Raw genomic sequence first — 26,410 nt, 5'->3', positions numbered from 1 at the left:
ATGGCTTAAGGCACACCAGTTAAACGATTGTTGATTGGCTGTTGAAAGCCCGCCATGAAAAGAGCGCCAAAGCATGCAAAACCCGGAAATAAAACGACCGAACACGGATTTTTACCCGAACATACAGTAAAGTGTCCGTGTCCGTGTTCGGGTACAAAAAATCCAATTATTCGGTACGAACACGAATAATACAGTCCGTGTTCGCTCAACACTAATTAAGAGCAAAGTGTACAAGCAGAATCATGCAGGGAATCTTGAAGCAATTCACACTAGTGCTTACCCATAAGGTACCTTGTGGCAAGACCTGAGGCACCAAGTACAGCAGACTTTCATGAATATATTTTAGAGTAAATATCTAGGGGTGCGCAAATTACATAAAGGTTGTATTGGGAAAAATTACAGTACATTTTTTTTCTTATTTTTCCCAACTTCAAAACATACAATATATATATATTAAAATTCTTCTTATAAATGTAAGTGTTTGTAAAGTCTCTTTTTTTTTCAACAAAAATAACAAACATAATATACTTACCTCCTCTGTGCAGTGGTTTTGCACAGGTCAGTCTGGATCCTCCTCTTCTCTGGTCCCTCTTCAGCTCTACTGGCCCCTCCCCTCCCTTTAACCACTTAAGCCCCGGAGGATTTGGCTGCTAAACGACCAGGGGGTATTTTGCGATTCGGCACTGCGTGACTTTAACGGACAATTGCGCGGTCATGCAACGCTGTACCTAAACGAATTTGATGTCCTTTTTTCCCACAAACAGAGCTTTCTTTTGGTGGTATTTGATCACCTGTGCGATTTTTTGATCATGCGCTATAAACAAAAAAAGAGCGTCAATTTTGCAAAAATAACAATATTTTTCACATTTTTTTATATGAAATTCCCCCCCAAAAAAAATGTAAAAATCAAAATTTTTTAACATTTTCGGCCAATTTGTTTTATGCTACCTATGTTTGGTAAAAAAAAAAATTGCAAAAAGCGTATTTTTATTGGTTTGCGCAAAAGTTATCGCGTTTACTAACAAAGGGAAAGATTTTTGTCATTTTTGTTGTTTTTTTTTTTAACACGTAATGGCGGCGATCTGCAATTTTCTTTTGCGGTACTGCGACATTGCGGCGGACAGATCGGACCCTTGACTGACATTTTTGACACTTTTGGGGGTACCAGTGACATTTCTACAGTAATCAGTGCTATACATATGCACTGTTACTGTAAAAATACACTGGTAGTGAAGGGGTTAACTTTATTTGAGAGGGAGGGGCTGTGTGTGTCCCTAGGGGCGTGATTCTTACTGTGATTGGCTGTGGCTTGAGCTGTAGGGACACTGATCAACGGTTCTACATTGTAGAACCGTGTGATCAGCGTTTTTACACCGAGGAGAATGACAGGTGGCTTGTTTACACAAGCCACCTGACTTTCTCCCTCTCCCCCGACGATCGCCGAGTGACCGGCGGACATCTGGTCCGCCGGTCACACGCGCGGGGGGGGCCGTGACCGCGCGGGCGCGCTCGCTCCCCAGAGCCTCACAGGCTAGCGACGTAAACCTACGTCGCTCTGCCTGTGAGGGGCTGACTGCCGCAGTAAATATACTGTGAGCAGTCAGCAAGCGGTTAAGTGCCCCCACAGCAGGCAGCACCCAAGCTGAGTCACAGGTCCAATGTATCTATTCAGACATTGAGCTGCGGTTTGGCCACGCTCCTTACTCTGCTCATTGACTAACTGCTTTGAGTGACAGCAGCGGGAGCCAATGGTGTGGCTGCTGTGTCTTAGCCAATGAGGAGGGGAGTCCCGGACAGCTAAGACAGTCGTGGACATCGCTGGATTAAGATGGGGTTCAGGTAAGCATTAGGGGGGTCTGAGGAGGGCTGTTGCCCACAAAAGGTTTTTTATCAAAATGAAAAAATGCATTAAGATAAAAAAAACCTTCTGACTTTACAACTACTTTAACCACTTACCGACCGCCGCAAGTACATTTACTGCGGCGGTCAGCCCCATACAGGTAAAGTGACATAGTATTACGTCCCCAGCCTGTGAGCCTCTAGGGGGCGAGTGTGCGCCGCCGGAGGCGCGTTCCCGCCCCCGCTCGTTCCCTAACAAGTCCGCGCGTGTGACCGGCGGACCCGATGTCCGTTGGTAACTCGCGATCTCCCCGTGGAGAGGGAGAAAGGCAGGCGGCTGATGTAAACAAAGCCGCCTGCCATTCTCCCTGATCTAATTGCAGAGATCATACGATCCTGTTATGTAGGATCATATGTCTCTGTGGTTACATCACTAGCCACACCCCTTTACAGTAAGAAGCACGCCCCTAGGCATACACTTAACCCCTTGATCACTAATAAAGTTAACCCCTTCCCTGCCAGTGTCATTTTTACAGTAACAGTGCATATGTATAGCACTGATTACTGTAGTAATGTCACTGGTACCCCCAAAAGTGTCAAAAATGTCAATTAAGGGTCCGATCTGTCTGCTGCAATGACGCAGTCCCGCAAAAAAAATTGCAGATCGCCGCCATTTCTCGTTAAAAGAAAAACACAATAAAAATGATAAAAATCTTTTTCCCTTAGTTAGTAAACGCAATAACTTTTGCGCAAACCAATCAAAATACGCTTATTGCGATTTTTTTTTACCAAACATATGTAGCAGAAAACAAATTGGCCTAAAATGTTAAAAAATTTAGATTTTTACATTTTTTTGGGAAATTTCATATAAAAAAATGTGAAAAATATTGTTATTTTTTTCAAAATTTACGCTCTTTTTTTGTTTATAGCGCAAAAAGTAAAAATCGCACAGGTGATCAAATACCACCAAAAGAAAGCTCTGTTTCGTCAATTTCATTTGGGTACAGTGTCGCACGACCGCGCAGTTGTCCGTTAAAGTCACGCAGTGCCGAATTGCAAAATAGGGCCTGGTCAGGAAGGGGGTAAAATCTTCCGGAGCTTAAGTGGTTAAAGCTTTATCTGTCCCAGAAAACAATATATAATACTTTAGAGTAGGCTGTAAACAATAAAAGGCATAAAATGTGCCGCAGAACTTTTTTTTTTTTTTTACCTTAATGCATACAATGCATTAAGGTAAAAAAACAATAAAGTGTAACTCCACTGTTGTTGAGAAAAAAACATTCGCCTCTGGGTGATCTCTGTACATTGCAAGAATTATAACAACCTTTGTTGCAGATTCCTACCTTTTGTTATTCTGAAGAAACCATTGTTTGTTTCTCTGTGCCTCTGTGCTGAGTGGGTCTGATGGGAGTGCTTTCATAATTATCAGTCAGCTGTGCAGCTGCAAAGCACTAATGAGGAAAGCTGCTGGGCCTGCATCCCTTTAGACGTGTTCCTATTGGGAGTATCTCACCAAAAATGACATTTTTATTGCAGGGGATGCCAGAAATCTGATTTGTATTTTAGGAAGACTTCTGGGAAAATTGGTGAGCCAATCACACAAGCAGGAAATGAGGTTTCTGGGGTGTGGTCAGCATACATTCTGTGTACAGAACACCTTCAGGTAGCCATATTGAATTGCATTTTTAGAAAAGTGCAGCGGCTGCAGATTGAAAAGGAAAGGTAATTTTTAATCACATTCAATTACAATATGTCGCAATTGTATACGCTATATTATTTTTTCTTTATTTATGATTTCTTTTCCCCATGCTTGCTATGAAAGTTGAGTTACCCTTTACCGTTTTAGAATCACTTTGACTCCCGTGATGTTAGATCACTTGGAAAAATATAATTGTGTTTCATGCCCTATCTACTTACACTTGCATCAGGTATCCCTATACATCAGGGATGGGGAACCTATGTCCCGGGGGCCGTATGCGGCCCTCGAAGTCATTTGGTCTGGCCCCCCATGCAGCTGCGCCTGTGTTTCTCAGCTGATCTGTCAGAATGGAGCCAATGCTTCCTGTATAGTTCCGGCTCCGTTCTGACAGTCTGAGTGAGTAACAGGCGGAGTGATATCAAATACACTCCGCCTGTGACCAATACAGGAAACATTGCCTCTTCCTCCAGCACGGCGCCGCTGCTAGTCAGCATTTCCCGTCAGCAGCACACACAGCAGTACCAGCCAGAGCCAGCAGTACCAGCCAGAGCCAGCAGTACCCACAGCAGAACCAGCAGTACCCACAGCAGTACCAGCCAGAGTCAGCAGTACCTACAGCACAGTCCCAGCCAGCAGTACCTACAGCACAGTACCAGCCAGCAGTACCCACATCAGTACCAGCCAACAGTACCCACAGCACAGTACCAACCAGCAGTACCAGCCTGAGCCAGCAGTACCCAAGGCAGTACCTACAGCACAGTACCAGCCTGAATCAGCAATACCCACAGCAGTACCAGCCTGAGCCAGCAGTACCCACAGTACAAGCCAGCAGTACCAGCCTGAGCCAGCAGTACCCACAGCTGTACCCACCAGCAGTACCAGCCAGCTATACCCACCAGCATTGACGACAGCAGTTCTTTTCAAAACTTACCACCACAAAGTCAAATGCGCAACAGACTGACCGACACAAACCTGGAAAACCAGTTGCGAGTAGCAACATCATCAATACCAGCTAACATCATCAGCTAACATCACACACCTCACCAAAGAGAAGCAGTTGCAGCCATCACATTAGTTAATTAAATGTTTGACCAAATATAACAGGCACATTTTTAAGTTGATAATTTTGTACGGCCCCCGAATGATTTTATAAATACCCAAATGGCCCTTCGCAGAAAAAAGGTTCCCCACCCCTGCTATACATGGACCAAATAATGTCAGGTTTAGTCATTAAGGCTTATTGATTTTTTAGTGTAAAGCATTTTAATTAAAATTGTATTTATTTATGTATTTAAATCAGAAGTAAAATAACATTTATTAATATTTGTTTCTTTCATATCACTTAAATATTTAATGCCGCTAAGTCCCTTATCCCGAAACTGTGGGCTCAACCCTCAGTTCCAACGGTTCGTCAGTGGCTGTTGGCAGTCGATTATACCTACCGCATGGAGGATATGTCATATGCATTATGCAATCTCTCGGCTAAGGCTAATTCTATCTGGGCTTGTTGGCTGCCGTTCACACATTCGGCTGACTACGCTACCTTGATAAATAATTCTCCTGATATTGTAGCCAACCCCTAGAGAGAGTGCGGACTCTCGCATTGGATTGATATTGATATTGATGTTATTTGTCACGTTTTGGATTTTAGACTGAGGAAATAGAATGCTCATCATCTCGGAGACGGATCAGCCCCCAAAGATTCCCCCCCTAAAGTGTATTGTGCTTTTATGTTTTTAGTCCCCAAGTGCAATACCTTACACTTCTCCACGTTAAACCTCATTTGCCATGTCGTTGCCCACTCTGTAATTTTGTCCAGGTCATTCTGTAGGATATTTGCCTCATGCTGTGTAGTGATTGCCCTGCCCAATTTTGTGTCATCTGCAAAAACTGATATAGAGCTACTGATCCCATCCTCAATGCTGTTTATGAATAAATTGAACAAGGTTGGTCCCAGGACTGAGCCTTGGGGGACCCCACTTACCACCCCAGACTAGTCTGAGTATGCGCTATTTATTACCACCCTTTGGACACGCCCTTTTAGCCAGTTCCGTATCCAAGAGCAAACCTTGTGGTCAATGCCTGCAGACCTTATTTTATAAATTAAGCACTTGTGGGGAACTTTATCAAACGTCTTAGCAAAATCCAGGTACACCACATCCACTGGTCTCCCCCTATCTAGCTCACAGCTCACCTCCTCATAGAATGCTAACAGATTGGTTTGACAAGAACTCCCATTCATAAACCTGTGCTGATTTCTGCTGATGATGTTGTTGTCTTTAGCAAACTCTACGATATAGTCCCTTATCATCCCCTCCAGAAGTTTACATACTATCGATGTCAGGCTGACCGACCCCGGGACATGCCTCTGCCCTTTTTTGAATATCGGTATCACATTAGCTTTCCTCCAATCACCTGGTACAGTTCATGTCATAATACTGTCAGCAAAGATCAGGAACAGTGGTCTAGATATAGTTATACTAAGCTCTTTTAGTACTCTCGGATGTACGCCATCCGGGCCTGGTGATTTATTTGTGTTAATTTTATCCAGCCTTTCCCTGATTTCACCCTCTGTTAGCCATAGCGGCAAGTCCTGTGAATTACTGCTAACCATACAGTCATGGTCATATAGAATTTCATACAAATAATAAAAACGACATATACTTATTACATAGTTAGTCAGTCCATCTGGCTCAACCAATAAAAAAAAAAAAAAACAGTAATGAAAGCCCAACCATACAATCTCATATACACAATCCTATACCCGCAGTTGAACTTTGGTAAACACAAACACAAAAAATATAATTGGTAAACACATAAACTTTAATAAGAATTTTGAATACATTTAATCAGAAATCAATTGTCCTTAACTGACCTCTGATCCTCGCCGTGTCCGTGATCTCTTTTGCAGCAAGTTGTACAGGTCTCTGTCATCATCTCTTTCAGTGTGTGATACGTCTTGTGGCTCATTCCATAGATTTGCCTCTTCTGCTCTTCTCCTCTTCACTTCCCGATCAAAGTACATGAGTGTGTCACTAGTGTAGTCATAGGAAAACAATAAAGGTAACAGAAAATATACATTCAGAAGGAACAACAAACACCAAGAAAAAAACACCAGTCCATGCATGCGCTGGTCTTCACATCCCACCAAGGCTGGTCTAATAAATCCTTATGTGCCAAACAGTTCATAGACACTTGGTCGCTGCAGCTCTCAAGAATTCCTTCTGGTGGCAGGAAAAGATCTAGACCAACAACAAAACAGAGGGAGCGCACACTCGCCCCGTGTAAAACCATTTACCAAATTATTAAAATCTTTTTTGGAATTTTTAATTTTCTATTTAACCACTTACGGACCACCCATTGTGTATTTACGTTGGTACTTTGATGGTAAATACCAGGGTTATGGCAAGCTGCCATAACCCTGGTATTTTTTTAAATGGCGGGCAGTCTGCTTTAGTATAAGAGTGGTCCAAGAATCACCTTTATGGGCAGCGGGAGAGGAGCTCCGCCCCCTCTCCCGCTGCTTCCCGGTCATTTTCCCCCCTTACCAGAGCCGTCGGCAGTGGGTAAAACAATCCGGCCCGCTGTCCTCTCAGCCAGGAAGTCGAGTGAGGGCAAAATGGCCTTGGAGGACCGGAGCGACATCATACGTCGCTTCCTAGCAACGGTTTTAAAGAGCCCATTTTTTTCAAAATTACTTTTTTTTTTTTTTTTTAGTGTAGATGTGAGATCTGAGGTCTTTTTTTTACCCCATATCTCCCATTACAGAGGTCCTGTCATGCTTATTTCTATTACAAGGGATGTTTACATAACTTGTACTGTAATAGGAATAAAAATTATCAAAAAACATTTTCTTTTTAAAAAGGACAGTGTAAAAATAAAAAAATAAAAGATAAAATAAATAGGAAAAAAGAAGCGATTGCATACGCAAGTCACACCCACATATGTAAACGGTGCTCAAAGCACACATGTGAGGTATCACCGCGATCGTTAAAGCAAGAGCAATAATTTGAGCCCTAGACCTCCTCTGTAACTCTAAACTGGTAACCTATCGAAAGTGTCACCTATGGAGATTTTTAAGTACCAATGTTTGTCACCATTCCACGAGCATGCGCAATTTTGAAGCATGGCATGTTTGGTATCTATTTACTCGGCATAACATTATCTTTCACATTTTAGAAATAAATTGGGCTAACTTTACTGTTTTCTTATTTTTTTAATTCAAAAAAGTATATTTTTTCCACAAAAAATTGCATTTGTAAGACCGCTGCGTAAATACGTTGTGATAATAAATATTGCAACGGTCTCCATTTTATTCTCTAGGGTCTCTGCTAAAAAATAATGTTTGGGGGTCTAAGTAATTTTCTAGCAAAAAAAAAAAATGGTTTTTAACTTGTAAACAACAAGTGTCAGAAAAAGGCCCGGTCCAGAAGTGGTTAATAAATGGTTTTACATGAGGGGGAGTGTGCGCTCTATTTTGTTTTTTGCTGGTCTACATTCAGAAGAAAGTACATTAACGTTGGACCTTGTTTTTGGCACAAACATCAATAAAGTAGGCTAACTTACAGTATACAGTTTATTTAGTGGAATATAATACTGTAGGATCTCTGCAAGTCTTCAAGAGGAAATATCATCACATTTTAAAAAAACTAGATGAATCACCCAAGGGACTAAGAACATGTAGAATTTGGTCCTGTTCTGATCTGTGCCTTGGTTAAAGAATATTTAACCACTTCTGGACCAGAAGATTTTACCCCTTAATGACCAGGCCATATTTTGCGATTTGGCACTGCGTTATTTTAATGGGCAGTTGTGCGGTCGTGTGACGCTGCACCCAAATAAAACTGATGTTCTTTTTTTTCCACAAACAGAGCTTTCTTTTGATGGTATTTGATCACCTCTGCAATTTTTATTTTTTGCGCTTTAAACAAAAAAAGAGCGACAATTCTGAAAAAAAAAAAAAAAAACTATATTTTTCACATTCTGTTATATAATATTCCCAAAATAAAAATTTAAAAATCAAATTTTTTTTAACATTTTAGGCCAATTTGTTTTCTGCTACATATTTTTGGTAAAAAAAAATTGCAATAAGCGTATTTTGGTTGGTTTGCGCAAAAGTTAAAGCGTCTGCTAACTACGGGAAAGATTTATGTCTTTTTTTTTTTTTTACTAGTAATGGCGGCGAGCTGCGATTTTTTCGGGACAGCGACATTGTGGCAGACAGATCGGACCCCTAACTGACATTTTTGACACTTTTGGGGGTACCAGTGACATTACTACAGTAATCAGTGCTAAAAATATGCACTGTTACTGAAATAATGACACTGGTAGGGAAGGGGTTAACACTGTGGGTGATCAATGGGTTAAATGTGAGCCTAGGGGAGTGATTCTAACTGTAAGGGGGCAGGGCTTATGGAATGACCATAGAGACCTGTGTTCCTATACAGAGGGATCACAGGAGCTCTGTGATCTTTCCAGAGAGAACGGTCGGCTGTGTTTACAACAGCTGGCCATCCTTCTCTCTCAGCGCGGAACGATCGCGGGTGGCAGGCTGCAATCGGAGTCCCCGCTGCCGAACGCGTGACTGACTGAGCCCTATGTCGATTCGCACTGGAGGACCGTCCTGCCGCAGTATATATATATATGCGGTGGGCAGTCCAGAATCGGTTAATTAGGTCTGATTGACAGTGCTGGTCTCTGGAAGTGGGCACACACTGGAGAGGGGTCATTCAGCACCAGAGGGGGAGGAGTCAGAAAAAAAAACCTCAAGAGGTTGAATGGAGGCATGGTAGTGGCAGCACTGAAGCCGTAATGTCTATACTGGACGCTCCATTCTCAGTGCAAACTGAGCCAGACAGATACACAGACAGTCTGCAGGATCTGCTTATTATGGGTGCAATTGCTTTACAGATCCATTACAAAAAAATAAAAATAAATGCATATTTTTTTTACCTGCAATAAATGTGCTTTTTTTAATTTTTTTTGTAAAGGTGGACTTATCCTTTAAGGCTTTAGAAGCACTTTGACTCTCATATGTTAGATTACTTGGAAAAATATAGTTGTGTTTTATGCCCTATCTACCTCTACTTGCATCAGGTGTCCCTATACATGGACCAAATAATGTCAGGTTTAGTCATAAAGTCTTACTGTTTTTTTTTTTTTAATGTAAAGCATTTTACTATATATTTTATTTATTTATGTACAGTATTTAGATCAGGAGTAAAATAACATTTCTTCATTTTTGTTTCTTTCTTACTTATCACTTAAAGGAAACTCCAGTCAAAAATGAAATTTTTCCTATTAATAGTATGTTAAATATCTTTATCTGTGATATTATTCATTTTCTGGCTAGCTGCTTGTGTAGCTTAGAAAGTCTCATCTAAGCTGGACAAACAGCTTCTTCCTGTTCTTCACCGACAACGCTATTTCCTGTTATCTGAAATTTGCTAAGCTGGCTTTCACTTCCTGAAAAGGTTGTCAGTCTTTCTTAGACCGACATGCCTAGACCTGCCCAACCCCACCCCCATCCCTCCTATCCTTCACAGAACATGATCTCCTCCTGTCTTCATAGCCTCGTTTAGGCCAGCAGCTTTTCCTGAGAGAGAGAGGGGGGTCACGTAACTGATGCATTGTTTGAAAGAAATAAGGTACAAAGGAACATTATTGAAAATGTAGAAAGATACAGATCGATTTCTATTGCTCAAAACATGTGAGTAATGAGTTTTAGGCTCTGTTTCCACTGGTGCGACTTGTAATGCGACTTTGGACACAAAGTCACATTACAAGTCAAAGCCCATTGATTTCAATCGTACCCATTCCCACCTATGTGACTTTGAAAATCAGCGACTTTGAAAAGGTGCCTGCACTACCTTGATGAGACTTTGATCCAGAGAATGTAAAGTTGGATCAAAATTGCACTCAAAGTTGCACTCTAAATCGCACAACCTAAGAGTTGCACTAGTGGAAACGTAGCTACTAGACTAGAGTGAGACTTTGGAGTGCTGCTTTGAAGCAACTTTACACTCTCTGGATCATTGTCGCATCAAAAGTTGCATCAAAGTAGTGCAGGTACCTTTTCAAAGTTGCTGATTTTCAAAGTCACATAGACGCGAACAGGTGCCATTGAAATCAATGGGCTTTGACTTATCATGCAACTTTGTGTCCAAAGTTAGATGACAAGTCGCACTAGTTGAAATGGAGCTTTAGTGTACATTTCCACTATCGTAATTTAGAGTAAGACTCTAATGGGACTTTGATCCAGAGAGCGTAAACTTGGATCAAAGTTGCATCAAAAGTTGCATCTAAGTAGTGCAGGTACCTTTGGCAGGTACCTTACCTTTTTTTTTTAATTAATGGACTGCGACTTGTCATACGACTTTGTGTGTCCAAAGTTGCATGACAAGTCGCACTAGTGGAAACGGAGACAGTGTGGTTGCCTGTACTATTCCACAGTTAGAAAGCACCCCCTAGGAGCACACTTAACCCTTTGATCGTCACTGGTGTTAACCTCTTCCCTGCCAGTGTCATTAGTACAGAAACTGTGCATATTTTTTAGCACTGATTACTGTATTAATCTCTCTGGCGGTATTCCCGAGTGTGGCTCGGGGTTAACTTTCAGTACCAAAAGTGGTAACCCCGAGCCACACTTGGGATTACCCCGCAATGTTACTCACCTTCCCTGCACTCCCCCACCATCCTCCCCGGCATCCTGACAGTCTCTCTCCACTCTGTGCACGGCCGATTGCCGGCACTTGCCTTTCTGTTCCCTCCTGCGAGCGTTGCGACGCAGGGGGGTGGAACCGACGGCAAATTCAAAAGTGTAAATACACAAATGACATGATACAAAGCTGTGATCCAAATTGATTACACTGTATTATGCCATTTCACCACAGGATTGCACCTTGTGACTTTTCCAGTCCCCTGCCTGTGCTTTTCCAGTGCTTTGTGCCTTTGTGTAGAGTTTATACAGTTGGAATACCCCACTCATCCCTTCTCCTATCCAAGTTCTCAAATAAAACAACAAAAAAAACAAAACCCCTGGACTGTTTTCTGACTGAGCCGAGCACTTAGAATGTGCTATACTGTCAAGTTGTTGCTATGGGTCACCCAGGGGAATCCGTAACCAGCAGCTCCTAAGGGAGTAGTGCTACATATATATTTAATAAACTAGCTCACTATGCCCACCAACAATTTGTGTGGTGCATTTACTTTTAGCTAACAGAAAACTGTTCTTACCATGAAAGGGCCACACAAATCCCTTGAATGGCACTGAGGAGATGAGACTCAGAGGGAAAGGCACAAACAGTGCCTATTTTTTTTGCATGACATAACATGAGCAGTAACATTATGAGTGATTTATGAGGTTTTCCCTACAGAGGACGTTAGAAGGGGAAATAGGGACTTTCCTGGATGTAATGGGCATATGAAATCCACCTTTAACCACTTGCCGACCGCCGCAAGTACATATACTGCGGCGGTCAGCCCCTCACAGGCAAAGTGACGTACCGGTACGTTACTAGCCTGTGAGGCTCTGGGGAGCGAGCGTGCGCGCGCCGCCGGAGGCGCGCTCCCGCGCGGTCACGGACCCCCCCCACGCGTGTGAGCGGTGGACCCAATGTCCGCCGCTCACTCACGATCGTCCGTGACAGCGGGAGAAAGGCAGGCAGCTAGTGTAAACAAGCCGTCTGTCATTCTCCCCTGTGTAGGAACAGTGATCATACGGTTCTACTATGTAGGACCATTGATCATTGTTCCTACACCTCAAGCCACAGCCAATCACAGTTAGAATCACGCCCCTAGGGACACACACAGCCCCTCCCTCTCAAATAAAGTTAACCCCTTCACTACCAGTGTCATTTTACAGTAACAGTGCATATGTATAGCACTGATTACTGCAGTAATGTCACTGGTAACCCCAAAAGTGTCAAAAATGTCAGTCAAGTGTCCGATCTGTCCGCCGCAATGTCGCAAAAAAAATCGCAGATCGCCGCCATTACGCGTTAAAAAAAAAAAACAACAAAAATGACAAAAATCTTTACCTTTGTCAGTAAACGTGATAACTTTTGCGCAAACCAATCAAAATACACTTTTTGCGATTTTTTTTACCAAACATATGTAGCATAAAACAAATTGGCCGAAAATGTTAAAAAATTTTGATTATAACATTTTTTTGGGGGGGAATTTCATATAAAAAAATGTGAACAATATTGTTATTTTTTGCAAAATTTACGCATTTTTTTGTTTATAGCACATTATCAAAAAATCGCACAGGTGATCAAATACCACCAAAAGAAAGCTCTGTTTGTGGGAAAAAAAGGACGTCAAATTCGTTTAGGTACAGCATCGCACGACCGCGCAATTGTCTGTTAAAGTCACGCAGTGCTGAATCGCAAAATACCCCCTGGTCAGGAAGGGGGTAAAATCTTCCGGGGCTTAAGTGGTTAAGCCGGGTTCACACTGCTCTGACATGGAAGTCGGGCGACTTCCGATTCTACTTTGCCCTACGACTTCATGTCCGACTTCCATGCCACTTCAACTTTGATTCGACAATACCATGCCCTTTATGTCTGGTATAGATCTTGAGGGCAAAACCCCAGGCCAAGATAAAAAAAAAAAAAAATGGCGTGGGGTCCCCTCCCAACATCCATACCAGACCCTTATCCGAGCATGCGGCCCAGCAGGTCAGAAAAGAGAGGGGGAATGAACGAGCACCTCCCATCCTCCTGGACCATACCAGGCCACATGCCCTCAACATGGGGGGGTGGGTGGCTTATCGGAATCTGGATTCCCCATAACCCTGTGTGAATATGTATGGAGTAATGTTTTTTTTTTTCAAAAAAACATGCAGATTTCTACCCTATTTCAGAGCACCTCCCGATGCTCAGGTGACTGCTCCCTGCTCTCCTCCCGGCTGACGTCAGCGGGGGTTCTCGGCACCTCCTGCTCTAGATTGTCAGCCCAGGAGAGCGGTGAGCAGTTATGTGAGCGCCGGGAGGCGCTCTGAAACAAGGTAAAAATCTGCATATTTTTTATAAAACACATCCAGTGGGGCACATGTCCTTATTTAACAGAGGGGATTGTATGATCATATCATAGTGCTTTACAACCACTTTAACTGGCACTCGCGTGGTTATGCAACGTTTGTACCAAAATTAAATTTTATAGAATTTTTTTACACAAATAGGGCTTTCTTTTGGTAGTATTTGATCACCACTGGGTTGTTGTTTTTTATTCTATAAATATAAAAAAAATAATTAAAATTTTGGAAAAAAACCCTCCAAAACATTATTTTTACTTTCTTCTATGAACCATATCCAATAAAAATATTTTAAAAATAAAATTTCTTCTTGAATTTAGGCCAAAATGTATTCTGCTACATGTCTTTGGTAAGAAAAAAAATTAGAGAAGAGGAGGCTATAGCCATCCATTGGGAGGAATCATTGACTACAAAGCGCTGCTAGATCTGTGTCTAGAGCACACAGGGTAGATCTTGGATTTTACAAGGGAGTGCGATCACATTACGTAAGAAATTTTTTATTTACGCACTTTAATTACCACCTGATTTTTTTTTTTACTGTAATGGACACTTGGTTGTGATTGGAAGCACTAACATTAACCTTATTTTGTCATTAAATTAATAGATTTTATTTTATTTATGGCACTATTTATTCCAATTAGTTATTTTCATTCATGAAATTGCTATTATGCTCTTTACACACTTTTGATCCTTTGCAGCACCAGGGATTTGGGTATATTACCCAGTAGGGTCATTCTGTCTTTGTATGAAATTTATGTTTGATGTAGTGTAGCAAGGTTTCCAGGCCTGTGGCCTGATGTGGGTCTGCCATTAGAACCGGTACTCTCTCCAGCCCATGTGAGCTGTGACCCTGGGTGTGACAATTAAAGCAGCGACAACTCCGGCATCTTTGTTTGTGGTTTTTATTTGATTTAAGGGGATGGGAAAAGGAAATGAGTGGGATACCCCTTGAGGCTTGAACTAATTATATGTGGGACTTTACTCTTGAAAAATGCCCGTTGGCGCTTCCTTGGCGCCAGCCAACGCTCACTAATGCTGTAAATTTTCAGTAGAACACAGAAGTGCTGAATCCTCGACTATTAGCCCAGAAGACCCAGGACTGAGAACTGTAGAACTCCTGACACTGTTGTGCTGTGGAAGTCACTGAATACTGTCCCCCCGCTTTGACTAGCTTGAGGTAGTATGAAGTAGAACTCGGTATAGCTGTACTTACAACTGACACACTCAGGGCCGGTGCTTCCACTAGACAAACTAGGCAGCCACCTAGGGCGCATTGCCACCTAGGGGCGCAGCCACGAGTCGACACTCTCCTTTATTAATGATCCCTGTGAGCTAAGGGGAGGGGCAGCAGTGGGGGAGGAAGAAGGGACAGAGGAAGATGCTAGGTGTCTGGGGCAGTGGCGGAACTACCAAGCCTTGGCTTTCCACCAATGTTGGGGGGGCCCCAAGAGGCAGGAAGGGAGCCCACCGGAGTGCTGCCTGCATGATGATCCTCTTCGGCTGGAGCTGTGGTGAGCACTGTGGTCCAGGAGAGGAGTGTCCTAGGAAAAGGAATCACAGTGAAGGAGGACAGAGCGCGGACCACTCTCTTCATACCGCTCAGTGAGCGTCCCCAGAACAGGGGATCGGGGTCCCTGGGTGTGACATGGAGGATCCCTGGTGTGAAAGGGAATCGGGGTCACCAGGTGTGTCATGGGGAATTGGAGTCACCAGGTGTGACATGGGGGATAGGGGTCACCGGGTGTAACATGGATTCGGGGTCACCAGGTGTGCCATGAGGAATTGGGGTTCCTGGGTGTGCCATGGGGGATTGAGGTCCCCAGGTGTGACATGGAGGAACATCAAGGTCCCCAGGTGTGACATGGAGGAACATCAGGGTCCCCAGGTGTGACATGGAAAAACATCAGGGTCTCTCCGGGTATGACATGGAGGAACATCAGGGACCCTTGGTGTGACATATAGGAACATTGGGGTCACTGGGTATGACAGCATGACATGGAGGAACACGGGGTTCCCTGGGTGTGACATGGAGAAACATCGGGGTCCGTGGGTATGACAGCAAGACATGAAGGAATATTGGGGTCCCAGAATGTGACATGGAAAAACATCAGGGTCCCTGGGTGTGACATAGAATGACATCAGGGTCCCCAGGTGTGACATGGAGGAATATGGGGGTCACTGGGTACGACAGCATAACATGGAGGAACCATCAGATCAGGGTCACTGGATATGACATAGAGAAGTTTTTAACCCCTACCCTTTTTATTTATTTTTTTTTGGGGGGGGCGCAAGTAGCTGGTCTTGCCTAGGGCGTAAAATAGTCTAGCACCGGCCCTGGACACACTCTGTATAATTCAGGGCCCAACCGCAGGTGCCCCCTTTAACTTGAACTCTTCAGGGTCCACTGACTATGTACCCCCTCTGCAGCTTCAGGGTCCTCAACCTAGGTACCCCCTTTCCAACTAGCTGGCACTGGATCTCAGAACCTCTTCCGGAGTGGTCCCCTCTAACTTCAGGCAGACCCCCAGGGGCAATCCTCAGTACTCATGACCTGTGTAGGCTTTCCTGGGACTGGACCTCTCTCTCTCTCTCTCCGCAAGCTCCCGGCACACCGGATCCCCTCAGCTCACTCACCACGCTCTGGACACTCAGGCGACTTCCCGAGATATCCACCTTCCTCAGACAGGAGGAGAGACAGCCGCACTCTCCTTCCTGGGACTCTGGTCCTGCCAAAGACATTGTGTCATGTGCCACTCCCAAACTTATACCCATTCCCGGAATCCTTTGCGCCAAAGCCTGCCTACTGGGGTAGTTACAAGCTTGGATGTGTCCACTGATTGGGTTTCCTCCACCGCCCTATGAGAAGCCCCTCACAGGAGCCAGGGGGGAGACTCCCCCCTTCAGCAGGCACACCTGTAAACCATGACACCCTGACTATTAAATCACAGCCCTGCTGTTAGGCTTCTTTCACCACGGAGCGGACCGTATTGCGATCCGCTCCGGTTCGTATGTCCGCATATCATCCCAACCGTTTGCGGATGATATACAGACATAATGTAGGTCTATGGGGATTGCGGATGTCAGCGGATGACACCGCTGATATCCGATTTGTCATCCTTTCGGTTTTTTAAACGGAAGAAAAATATGGTTCTGTTACGTTCCAAAAAAACGGAACAGAACTGAAAGGATGCAAATCGGATGTCAGCGGATGGTCATCCGCTGACATCCGCAATCCCATTGACATGCATTATGTCCGTATATCACCCGTCACATAGGCGACGCTTTCGATTTTTTTACAGGGGACCTGTTTAGAATTAGAGGTGGTGTAGAATTTTTTGCTTTGGCTTTAACGCTCGTGGTGATACTTCACATGTGTGGTTTGAACGCCGTTTACATATGTGGGCATGATCTACATATGTGTTTGCTTCTGCATTTTTTTTTTTTTTTATCACTTTTATTCCTACTACAAGGAACGTAAACTTCCCCTGTAATAGCAAGCGGATTCTTTCCCTGGCTTGCAGATCACACGGGCGAGCTGGTAGAAGCACCAGAGGGTGGCGGGAGGGGGGGGGGATGTCCCCTTCCCCTGCCTGTAAAAACAAACAAGCAGCTGAACAGCCGCTATGATTGTTTTTATGGTTTTTATGCTGCAAAAGAAGATATCTGAATGATGCCTGTAGTTGCAGGCTTCATTCAGATATCCCCACTCAAGGTCTGCGACGTCAGAGGATGTCATGTGGATGGGAAGTGGTTAACCACTTCTGGACCGGAAGATTTTACCCCCTTAATGATCAGGCCATTTTTTTGCGATACGGCACTGCGTTACTTTAACTGACAATTGCGCGGACGTGAGACGCTGTACCCAAAAAAAATTGATGTCCTTTTTTCCCCCACAAATAGAGCTTTCTTTTGGTGGTATTTGATCACCTCTGCAGATTTTTTTTTTGTGCTATAAACAAAAAAAGTGCGACAATTCTGAGAAAAAAAATAAAATAAAACAATATTTTTTACTTTCTGCTATAAAACATTCCCAATTAAAAAAATTTAAAAATCCAATTTTTTCATCATTTTAGGCCAATTTGTATTCTGCTACATATTTTTGGTAAGAAAAATCCCAATAAGTGTATATTGATTGGTTTGCGCAAAAGTTATGAGGAACACAGGATCCCTGTGTTCATTACTGACAGAACAGCGCGTTTGCCGTGTTTACATCGGCAGACCACCGTCCTGTCTCCATGTGGGAGCAATCGCTGGTGCCCGGAGGACATCGTGGCCATCGGACCCGTTGATTGGCTTCCCCTGTGACCAATCCGTGTGTGCCCCCACTAGCTGTCCTCGAAATTACGTACAGGTACGTAGTTTCATAGGACAGAGCCGACCTCTCGCCGTATAAGTACGGCGGCTGGTCGACAAGTGGTTAAACACACTGTAAATAGCTGGTTGCAAAGGAGCAGGCCGGGAAAACCAATGAGTCATCAGCTGTCAGCAAAATACCCCACTGACAGCTGTAGGAAAAAAATGGCGTGGGGTCCCCCCCAAAATCCACACCAGATCCTTATCCGAGCATGCAGCCCAACAGGTCAGAAAAGGGAGGGGACGAGGGAGCACCCCACCCCCCTCCTGAACCATACCCGGCTGCATGCCCTCCGCATACGGGGGAGGGGGGAGGGCAAGGGCCTCATCCCGACAACCGTGGGCAGTGGTTGTGTCTGCGGGCAGGGGGCTTATCAGAATCTGGAAGCCCCCTTTAACAAGGTGAGTAAATATATGGGGTTCTGATAAATGTGTTCTCTATATACCATATATACTGTTACTTCTGCTTTTTCACTGTTATTTCAAGAGCTAATGTACACTTTTCTGTAAAACTGTAGGAAGCAAAAGTCTGAACCTGTGATGACACTCACCACCTGATGAAAACCAATCACCTACCTTCCTGTTTGATCAAAGAATAGACATTTGTTGTCAGAACCAGTTTGAACCAACAACTGTCATGGGAGACTGCTGCCAGGGCCGGACTGGCGTATCAGGATACCGGGATAATTCCCGGTGGGCCGCCGGCCCTGGGGCCGCTTTGATTTGGCCGCCCGTAGAGCGCCGCTTTAAATATTTCCAACCGCCGCAGATCGCCGCTTTAAATATTGCCAGCAGTGCCGCTTTAAGGATTTCATGGGGCCTCTCGCCGCTGATTGGCCGCTCGCGGTGCTCTCCGCCGATTGGCCGGCGGCCGCCGACGCTGTGCAGCCAGGCTGCGTGCACTGCCCCGGCCCCCTCTGCGCTCCCGCTGTGCCTGAGAACGGCATGACGTCACGGCGGGGCGGCTGGCCGGCTGCGCCTGCGCGGTGGACGGCGGCTCTGGCTGGTGCATGTTTTCAACTAGAGACTGGAGTCTGGCGCCGACGATCCCTCCCCCCTCCCAGTCTCCCACACTGCACGCACGCCAGCATTTGATCAGAGCGAGGTCAGCTCCAGTCCGGTTTGGCGGGTTTCATGCTGGCAGTGTGTGTGTGCTGTGTGGTGTGTGTCCCATCCAGTCGTCGTGCCAGGTGGTAAGTAGTATGGGGGCAATGCTGTGCGCTCTGCAATGAATGGGGGCAAGGCTGTGCGCTCTGCAATGAATGGGGGCAATGCTGTGGCGCTCTGCAATGATCATTGGGGGCAAGGCTGTGGCGCTCTGCAATGAATGGGGGCAATGCTGTGCGCTCTGCAATGAATGGGGGCAATGCTGTGCGCTCTGCAATGAATGGGGGCAATGCTGTGCGCTCTGCAATGAATGGGGGCAATGCTGTGTGCTCTGCAATGAATGGGGGCAATGCTGTGCGCTCTGCAATGAATGGGTGAATGGGGGCAATGCTGTGCACTCTGCAATGAATGGGGGCAATGCTGTGGCGCTCTGCAATGATCATTGGGGGCAATGCTGTGCGCTCTGCAATGAATGGGGGCAATGCTGTGCGCTCTGCAATGAATGGGGGCAATGCTGTGCGCTCTGCAATGAATGGGGGCAATGCTGTGCGCTCTGCAATGAATGGGTGAATGGGGGCATGCTGTGGCGCTCTGCAATGAATGGGGGCAATGCTGTGCGCTCTGCAATGAATGGGGGCAATGCTGTGCGCTCTGCAATGAATGGGGACAAGGCTGTGGCGCTCTGCAATGAATGGGGGCAATGCTGTGGCGCTCTGCAATGAATGGGGGCAATGCTGTGGCGCTCTGCAATGAATGGGGGCAATGCTGTGCGCTCTGCAATGAATGGGGATGAATGGGGGCAATGCTGTGGCGCTCTGCAATGAATGGGGGCAATGCTGTGGCGCTCTGCAATGATCATTGGGGGCAATGCTGTGGCGCTCTGCAATGATCATTGGGGGCAATGCTGTGCGCTCTGCAATGAATGGGGGCAATGCTGTGGCGCTCTGCAATGATCATTGGGGGCAAGCCTGTGGCACTCTGCAATGATTGGGGGCAATGCTGTGGCACTCTGCAATGAATGGGGGCAATGCTGTGGTCACTGTGCATTGAAAGGGTGGCACGCTGGTCTCTCTGCATTGAAAGGGTGGCACGCTGGTCACTGTGCATTGAAAGGGTGGCACGCTGGTCACTGTGCATTGAAAGGGTGGCACGCTGGTCACTGTGCATTGAAAGGGTGGCACGCTGGTCTCTCTGCATTGAAAGGGGGGCGCACAGCGCTGGTCACTGTGCATTGAAAGTGGGGCATGCTGGTCTCTCTGCATTGAAAGGGTGGCACGCTGGTCTCTCTGCATTAAAAGGGTGGCACGCTGGTCACTGTGCATTGAAAGTGGGGCACGCTGGTCTCTCTGCATTGAAAGGGGGCACGCTGGTCTCTCTGCATTGAAAGGGGGGCACGCTGGTCACTGTGCATTGAAAGGGGGGCACGCTGGTCACTGTGCCTTGAAAGGGGGGCACGCTGGTCACTGTGCCTTGAAAGGGGGGGACACGCTGGTCACTGTGCCTTGAAAGGGGGGGGACACGCTGGTCACTGTGCCTTGAAAGGGGGGGACACGCTGGTCACTGTGCCTTGAAAGGGGGGGGACACGCTGGTCCCTGTGCCTTGAAAGGGGGGGACACGCTGGTCACTGTGCATTGAAAGGGGGCACGCTGGTCACTGTGCATTGAAAGGGGGCACACTGGTCATTCTGCATTAAAGAGGAAGTAAACCCTCCTCAGGAAGTTGTACCTATAGGTAAGCCTATATTAAGGCTTACCTATAAGTACTGTAAATATCTCCTAAACATGCACCGTTTAGGAGATATTTACCTTTAATGCAGCCAGTGACGTCACTGGCGCATGCGCTCTGAAGGAACGGCAGATCGTGCCGTTCCTTCAGAGCCCCGTGCCGTGACCGTCGGCTCCCGCGCGCGTGCGCGGGAGTGACGTCACCGCGGCTCCGGCCAATCAGATGGCCGGATGCCGCGATCCCGGAAGACGGGCGACTATACATGTCGCCCGTCATACAGGTAAGCGGACGGCACGGCGGGGGCTCGTTCTAAGGTAAGTATTTCATAATGAGCTAGTATGCGATGCATACTAGCTCATTATGGGTTTCTCTTTCAGGATTTAAAGAAGAGAAAAAAAAAAAATCTCGGTGTACAACCTCTTTAAAAGGGGGCACACTGGTCATTCTGCTGGGAAAGTCGGAACTGGTTACTAAAATTTTTGAATCCCACCACTGACTATAGAATCATCAAAACTTAAAAAGGGAGCCCCAGGCCCCCTTCCCCCACTCTCAAAAAAAGTCAGCAGCTTAAAATACTGTGGCTGCTTTTAGCCAGCGCTTCATGGTCTTACATTTTTACAGTGGGTTTTGCCTCTCTGGTTATTTATGAAGTGATTTAACTGAAAGTCTTTTCCTTTTTTATGCAGTGGGTCATTTGGACAAGGGCAGACATCCTGTGTTTAGAAGGCAACTGTAGGCAAAAGGTAAAATCAGTGAGTTATCAGCTAATGCCGTCTGGGAATGTAACTGTATTAGAAAGTTCCCTTAATTTACATTAATACTCTGAGCTTTACAAAGCACATCTTGTTAAGATTTAGCAGGTTTTTCACAGTGCTTCTGGGGGGGACTGCAGTATTCGTCATAAATCTCAGCTGTATAACCACCCCTTCTATTAGTAGCAGCAGAGAAATTTTGGTGCTGGAACTATGGACCATACCAATTGCATTTCAGGGGCTATAAATAAGGCCTTGCAGAATGTAATGATACTTGAAACAAAAAAAGATTTAGTAAGTGGTCAGCCATCTACTCAGAATGAAAACCAGAGTAAAAATTAAATCTACTCCACAACAGCCTTTCTCAACCATGTTAACACATTGAACCCTTGAAATAAGTTTCAGGTCTCAGGGAGGGAACCCCTGATAATAATTAATATATCTACAGTTCATGGTACATAAAGTAAAGCCTAGTATGGGCCGAATATCGGATGGCATCAGTCGGTTCAATAGAACTCGGCCGACATTGCACTTTTATTGCACATATATGTTAATTAATGCATATTAGCACAATAGTCCCTTTTTTAAATTGTATTTTTGCACACAATTTTTGCACATTTGTATTGTTTATTACTGCATTTTTTGCACATTGCATCATTTACACAGCGTATTTTAGTATACATTGTATGAATTATTTTATAGTCAAATTTATTGTTATCCAGTATATGTTGTGCAAATAAACCTGTATAATCAGCTGCTATGCCTGTGCAAATGTGGGCCGCCAACCCGCATACATGGGAACCAGGCCTAAAGCAATAGTAAAGTAATTTATAAATAAAAACACCGGTCCTCCTTCAGGTTTAACCACTTCTGGACCGCAAGGATTTGCCTCTTTAATGACCAGGCCATCGAATCAGAGCTGAGCATCAGAACCAGTCATCACCAGGTAGGCCAGACACTGATGGCTTCATTTTTCATATGATTGAATACTAATAATACCGTATACCATGGCAAAACTTTAATTAATCGCAGCATGTAAATCTGACACCATCGCATGCCTACATTGTATTAGGGGGAGGGGAATCGGCATTGTATAAGGGGGGGGGTCGGGGGGAACAGCATTGTATTAGGGGGAGGGGGGGTCAGAAGTTTATTAGAGGGAGGGGGCCGGGGGGACAGCATTGTATTAGGGGGGAGGGGGCCAGGGGGGTCAGCATTGTATTAGGGGGAGGGGGGATCAGCATTGTATTAGGGCCCCTAATACAATGCTGACCCCCCCCCCCTCCCGTAATACAAATGTATCATTTTTCATGATATCCACAGAACTTTATCTAGATGAAGTTGTGTTGGTGCCTGAAGTATACATTTGAAAACTTTTTTTTTTTTACTTCACACATTTGTAAAGTACTGCATTGTGATTGATTTCTTTAAATTGTTGTACCAGTGAGGTGATACAGAAACAACCTGGACTCTGGAATATTGCTGAGGCTGAGATTTTATACCTGCACAGAAGGCAGAGCATAGGGTGAGACATCATTCAGAGAAATATCGCGAAAAAAAAACTCCTGTTGATCTATACCTGCCGTTGCAGGTTTGCACATGTTATTCTGTTGATCTATACCTGCCTTTGCAGGCTTGCACGTGGTATTCTGTTGATCTTTACCTGCCGTTGCAGGCTTGCATGTGTTATTCTGTTGATCTTTACCTGCCGTTGCAGGCTTGCATGTGTTATTCTGTTGATCTATAGCTGCCCTTTGCAGGCTTGCACGTGGTATTCTGTTGATCTATACCTGCCGTTGCAGGCTTGCATGTGTTATTCTGTTGATCTATACCTGCCGTTGCAGGCTTGCATGTGTTATTCTGTTGATCTATAGCTGCCCTTTGCAGGCTTGCACGTGGTATTCTGTTGATCTATACCTGCTGTTGCAGGCTTGCACGTGCTATTCTGTTGATCTATACCTGCTGTTGCAGGCTTGCATGTGTTATTCTGTTGATCTTTACCTGCCGTTGCAGGCTTGCATGTGTTATTCTGTTGATCTATAGCTGCCCTTTGCAGGCTTGCACGTGGTATTCTGTTGATCTATACCTGCCGTTGCAGGCTTGCATGTGTTATTCTGTTGATCTATACCTGCCGTTGCAGGCTTGCATGTGTTATTCTGTTGATCTATAGCTGCCCTTTGCAGGCTTGCACGTGGTATTCTGTTGATCTATACCTGCTGTTGCAGGCTTGCATGTGTTATTCTGTTGATCTATACCTGCCGTTGCAGGCTTGCATGTGTTATTCAGTTCATGTCTGCCATATGGTATTACATTGTTCTATACCTGCAATGCAGGGTTAGGATTTGTTTTTATGTTGGTTTGTTATTCTCTGTACGGGTAATCTATCTGCTTCATCCTTTTTACCCTGCATTGCTTAATGTGGGTAGTAAAGTCTTGTTCCGCTGATGTATATAATGCTTTTGTACATTGGCTTAAAAAAAGTGTCTCATGTTGAGTTCATAAAAATTGTAATACCACGCTTTACCCCTGGCAAGCTTTTTATTTCTGAAATATATAATTTGGCTTCATTGGGACATGTTTCCCAAATTTTCACATGACCCAGCGGACATTTTATAAGCAATTTGATTAGAATTACCCTTCTAATCCATCCATTCCCATAGTTTGGGATTCTGGATAATTTTGCCCATGGTTCAGATGTAATTCATTTGTTTTGTAGCTGAATCAAATATAGCAAATATATTTCTTTTTTTTTAGTGATTGCCATGGATAAGAAGGGTGAAGGTAAAAGAAAACAGAAAGGTGGAGCAGAAAAAGAACGTGAAAAAAAAAAAAAACTGTTAGAAAAAGATGCACACCAGTATAAAAAAGTCAGTAGCTTGTTTAAGATGGTGGCAACAAAGCATGACTTACCACCTGCATCTACAGATGAAGACAGTGGTGCTAGCTGTAGCACAGCAATGCATAGCGCTGTGCAAAGTACTGTACAGTTTGATGTAGATACCGATGCAGGTGAAGATAGTGTCCATTGTATTGAAGCTCCTGTTGAGCTAGAAACTGAAGAACATGAAGAAGGATCATTAACAACAGAAGATATTCCAGAAGTAGTTGGCATTAGGGAGGGCATGTCTGACACAGTTGATGATAAAATGTGGTTTATCAGACCAAAATCGGAAAATTTAGATTCCTTCTTATTATTTCATCCATGCCAACCAGTTGTCCTTTCTTTTAATTCCAAAAAGTTATATCAGAGGAGGGATGGAAAGAAGCGTAACTGGTTGACATATTCACATGGACATGGTGCTTTTTTCTGCATGGTGTGTCTAGCTTTTAGTAAAAAGACAGAAGACAGTGCTTTTATTAATGGTTGCATTGATGAAAAGCACATGTACCAGCGAATTGAAGAGCACGAAAGAAGTAACCTTCACAATAATAGCTCTGAATCATTTTTGATGAGGTCGAAGAATATGAACATATCCAGTCATTTCTTCGAGAAACAAACAACAGCCAGGAAAGAGGAAGTGAAGCGAAAACGTGCCATCCTAGAGCGGATAGTTGAAACCATCAAGCTGATTGGAAAAAGAGGCCTAAGCTATCGGGCAACAGCTGAAGCAGCATATACTTTAGAAAATGAAAAGTTGGACCATGGAAATTTCCTTGAGATTTTGCTACTCCTAAGCAAATTTGATCCCTTGCTGCGAAATCACCTTGATACAATTATTAAAAAGAGTAAAAAGCAGCATCAAAGTGCAAAAAGTAGCAAAGGACGTGGTGGCTTTGTTACATTAATTTCAAAAACAACAGTAAACAACATCATCTGTGTAATTTCAGCACTTCTGAAAAAAGGTATTGCCCAAGAGATCAGAGATGCTGGCATGTTCTCAATACAGCTTGATACAACTCAGGATATAAATGTGTCAGACCAGTGTTCGGTAATAATTCGGTATGTCACAGATGTGGTCCATGAACGTCTGGTTGCTGTAGTAAACTGCACATCCACAACAGGGAAGGCTTTGTGTGAACTGGTTTGCGATGTGTTGGAATCCATGGAAATTGATGTTGCAAACTGTGTTGGGAACTCAACAGATGGAGCTTCTAATATGCAGGGTCAGTACAATGGATTCAGCACTTGGCTGAGTAATAAAGCACCTGGCCAGATTCATGTGTGGTGCTATGCACATGTACTAAATCTGGTTATGATGGACGTCACAAAGATATCTGTTCAGTCAGTATTGTTGTTCGGCTTGTTAAACTCCTGTGCTGTATTTATCCGTGAATCCTACCTCCGGATGAATGTATGGCGTGAAAAGTCTCAGGAAGAGAGATTTCGATCTCTTTCTGTTATTGGAGAAACAAGGTGGTGGTCCAGAGATGCGGCACTTACAAAGGTGTTTGGTTCATTGAATGATCCAAGTCAAGCCTTGTATGTAAATTTGATCCAGACCATGGCAGAGATATCCTGTTCTGATCATTTTAATGCTGACATTCGATACAAGGCTGGAACTTACGTAGAATCCCTTAAAAAATTCCACACCATTATAACGGCACAGCTGTACTTATTTATTTTCAAAAATACCACTCCACTATCCTTGTACCTGCAAACACAAGGTATGGATGTACTGCAGGCATACCGAATGGTGACCGAAACGGTAAACAACTTGCAAGCACATGATCGGGATTCCAAAATGATAGTAGATGCTGCAAAGACGTTTGCAGTCTGGGCAAACAGCAAGTTGGATACAACTGACTGCCAAGTTGTGATTGAGGAAGACTTTCCATCACCTCGAAGAATACAGCGTAAGAAAAGAATGGCTGGTGAGCTTGCAGTAGACGAACCAATTCTGTTAGCAAGTGATCAGTTCCGGGTGGAGGTGTACAATGTGACCTTAGACAAGATCATT

At 44.6% G+C, this 26,410-nt stretch overlaps 1 protein-coding gene across 1 annotated transcript in view; it reads right to left on the bottom strand.

Annotated features, from left to right (window-relative positions):
* LOC309566665 (melanoregulin-like) overlaps nt 1–26,410 on the bottom strand; it is a 145,428-nt gene that overhangs the window by 79,047 nt on the left and 39,971 nt on the right. The window contains exon 2 of the mRNA XM_082271908.1: nt 6,414–6,573. Coding sequence (XP_082128034.1) covers nt 6,414–6,573 — 160 coding nt within the window. The remainder of the gene's footprint in view (nt 1–6,413; nt 6,574–26,410) is intronic.

This window comes from Pelophylax lessonae (genome assembly GCF_965119305.1).
Source record: "Pelophylax lessonae genome assembly, chromosome: 11".
Taxonomy (NCBI): Eukaryota; Metazoa; Chordata; class Amphibia; order Anura; family Ranidae; genus Pelophylax; species Pelophylax lessonae.
The sequence above is the reverse complement of the archived record's forward strand: the minus strand, read 5'-3'. Positions and strand labels throughout refer to the sequence as shown.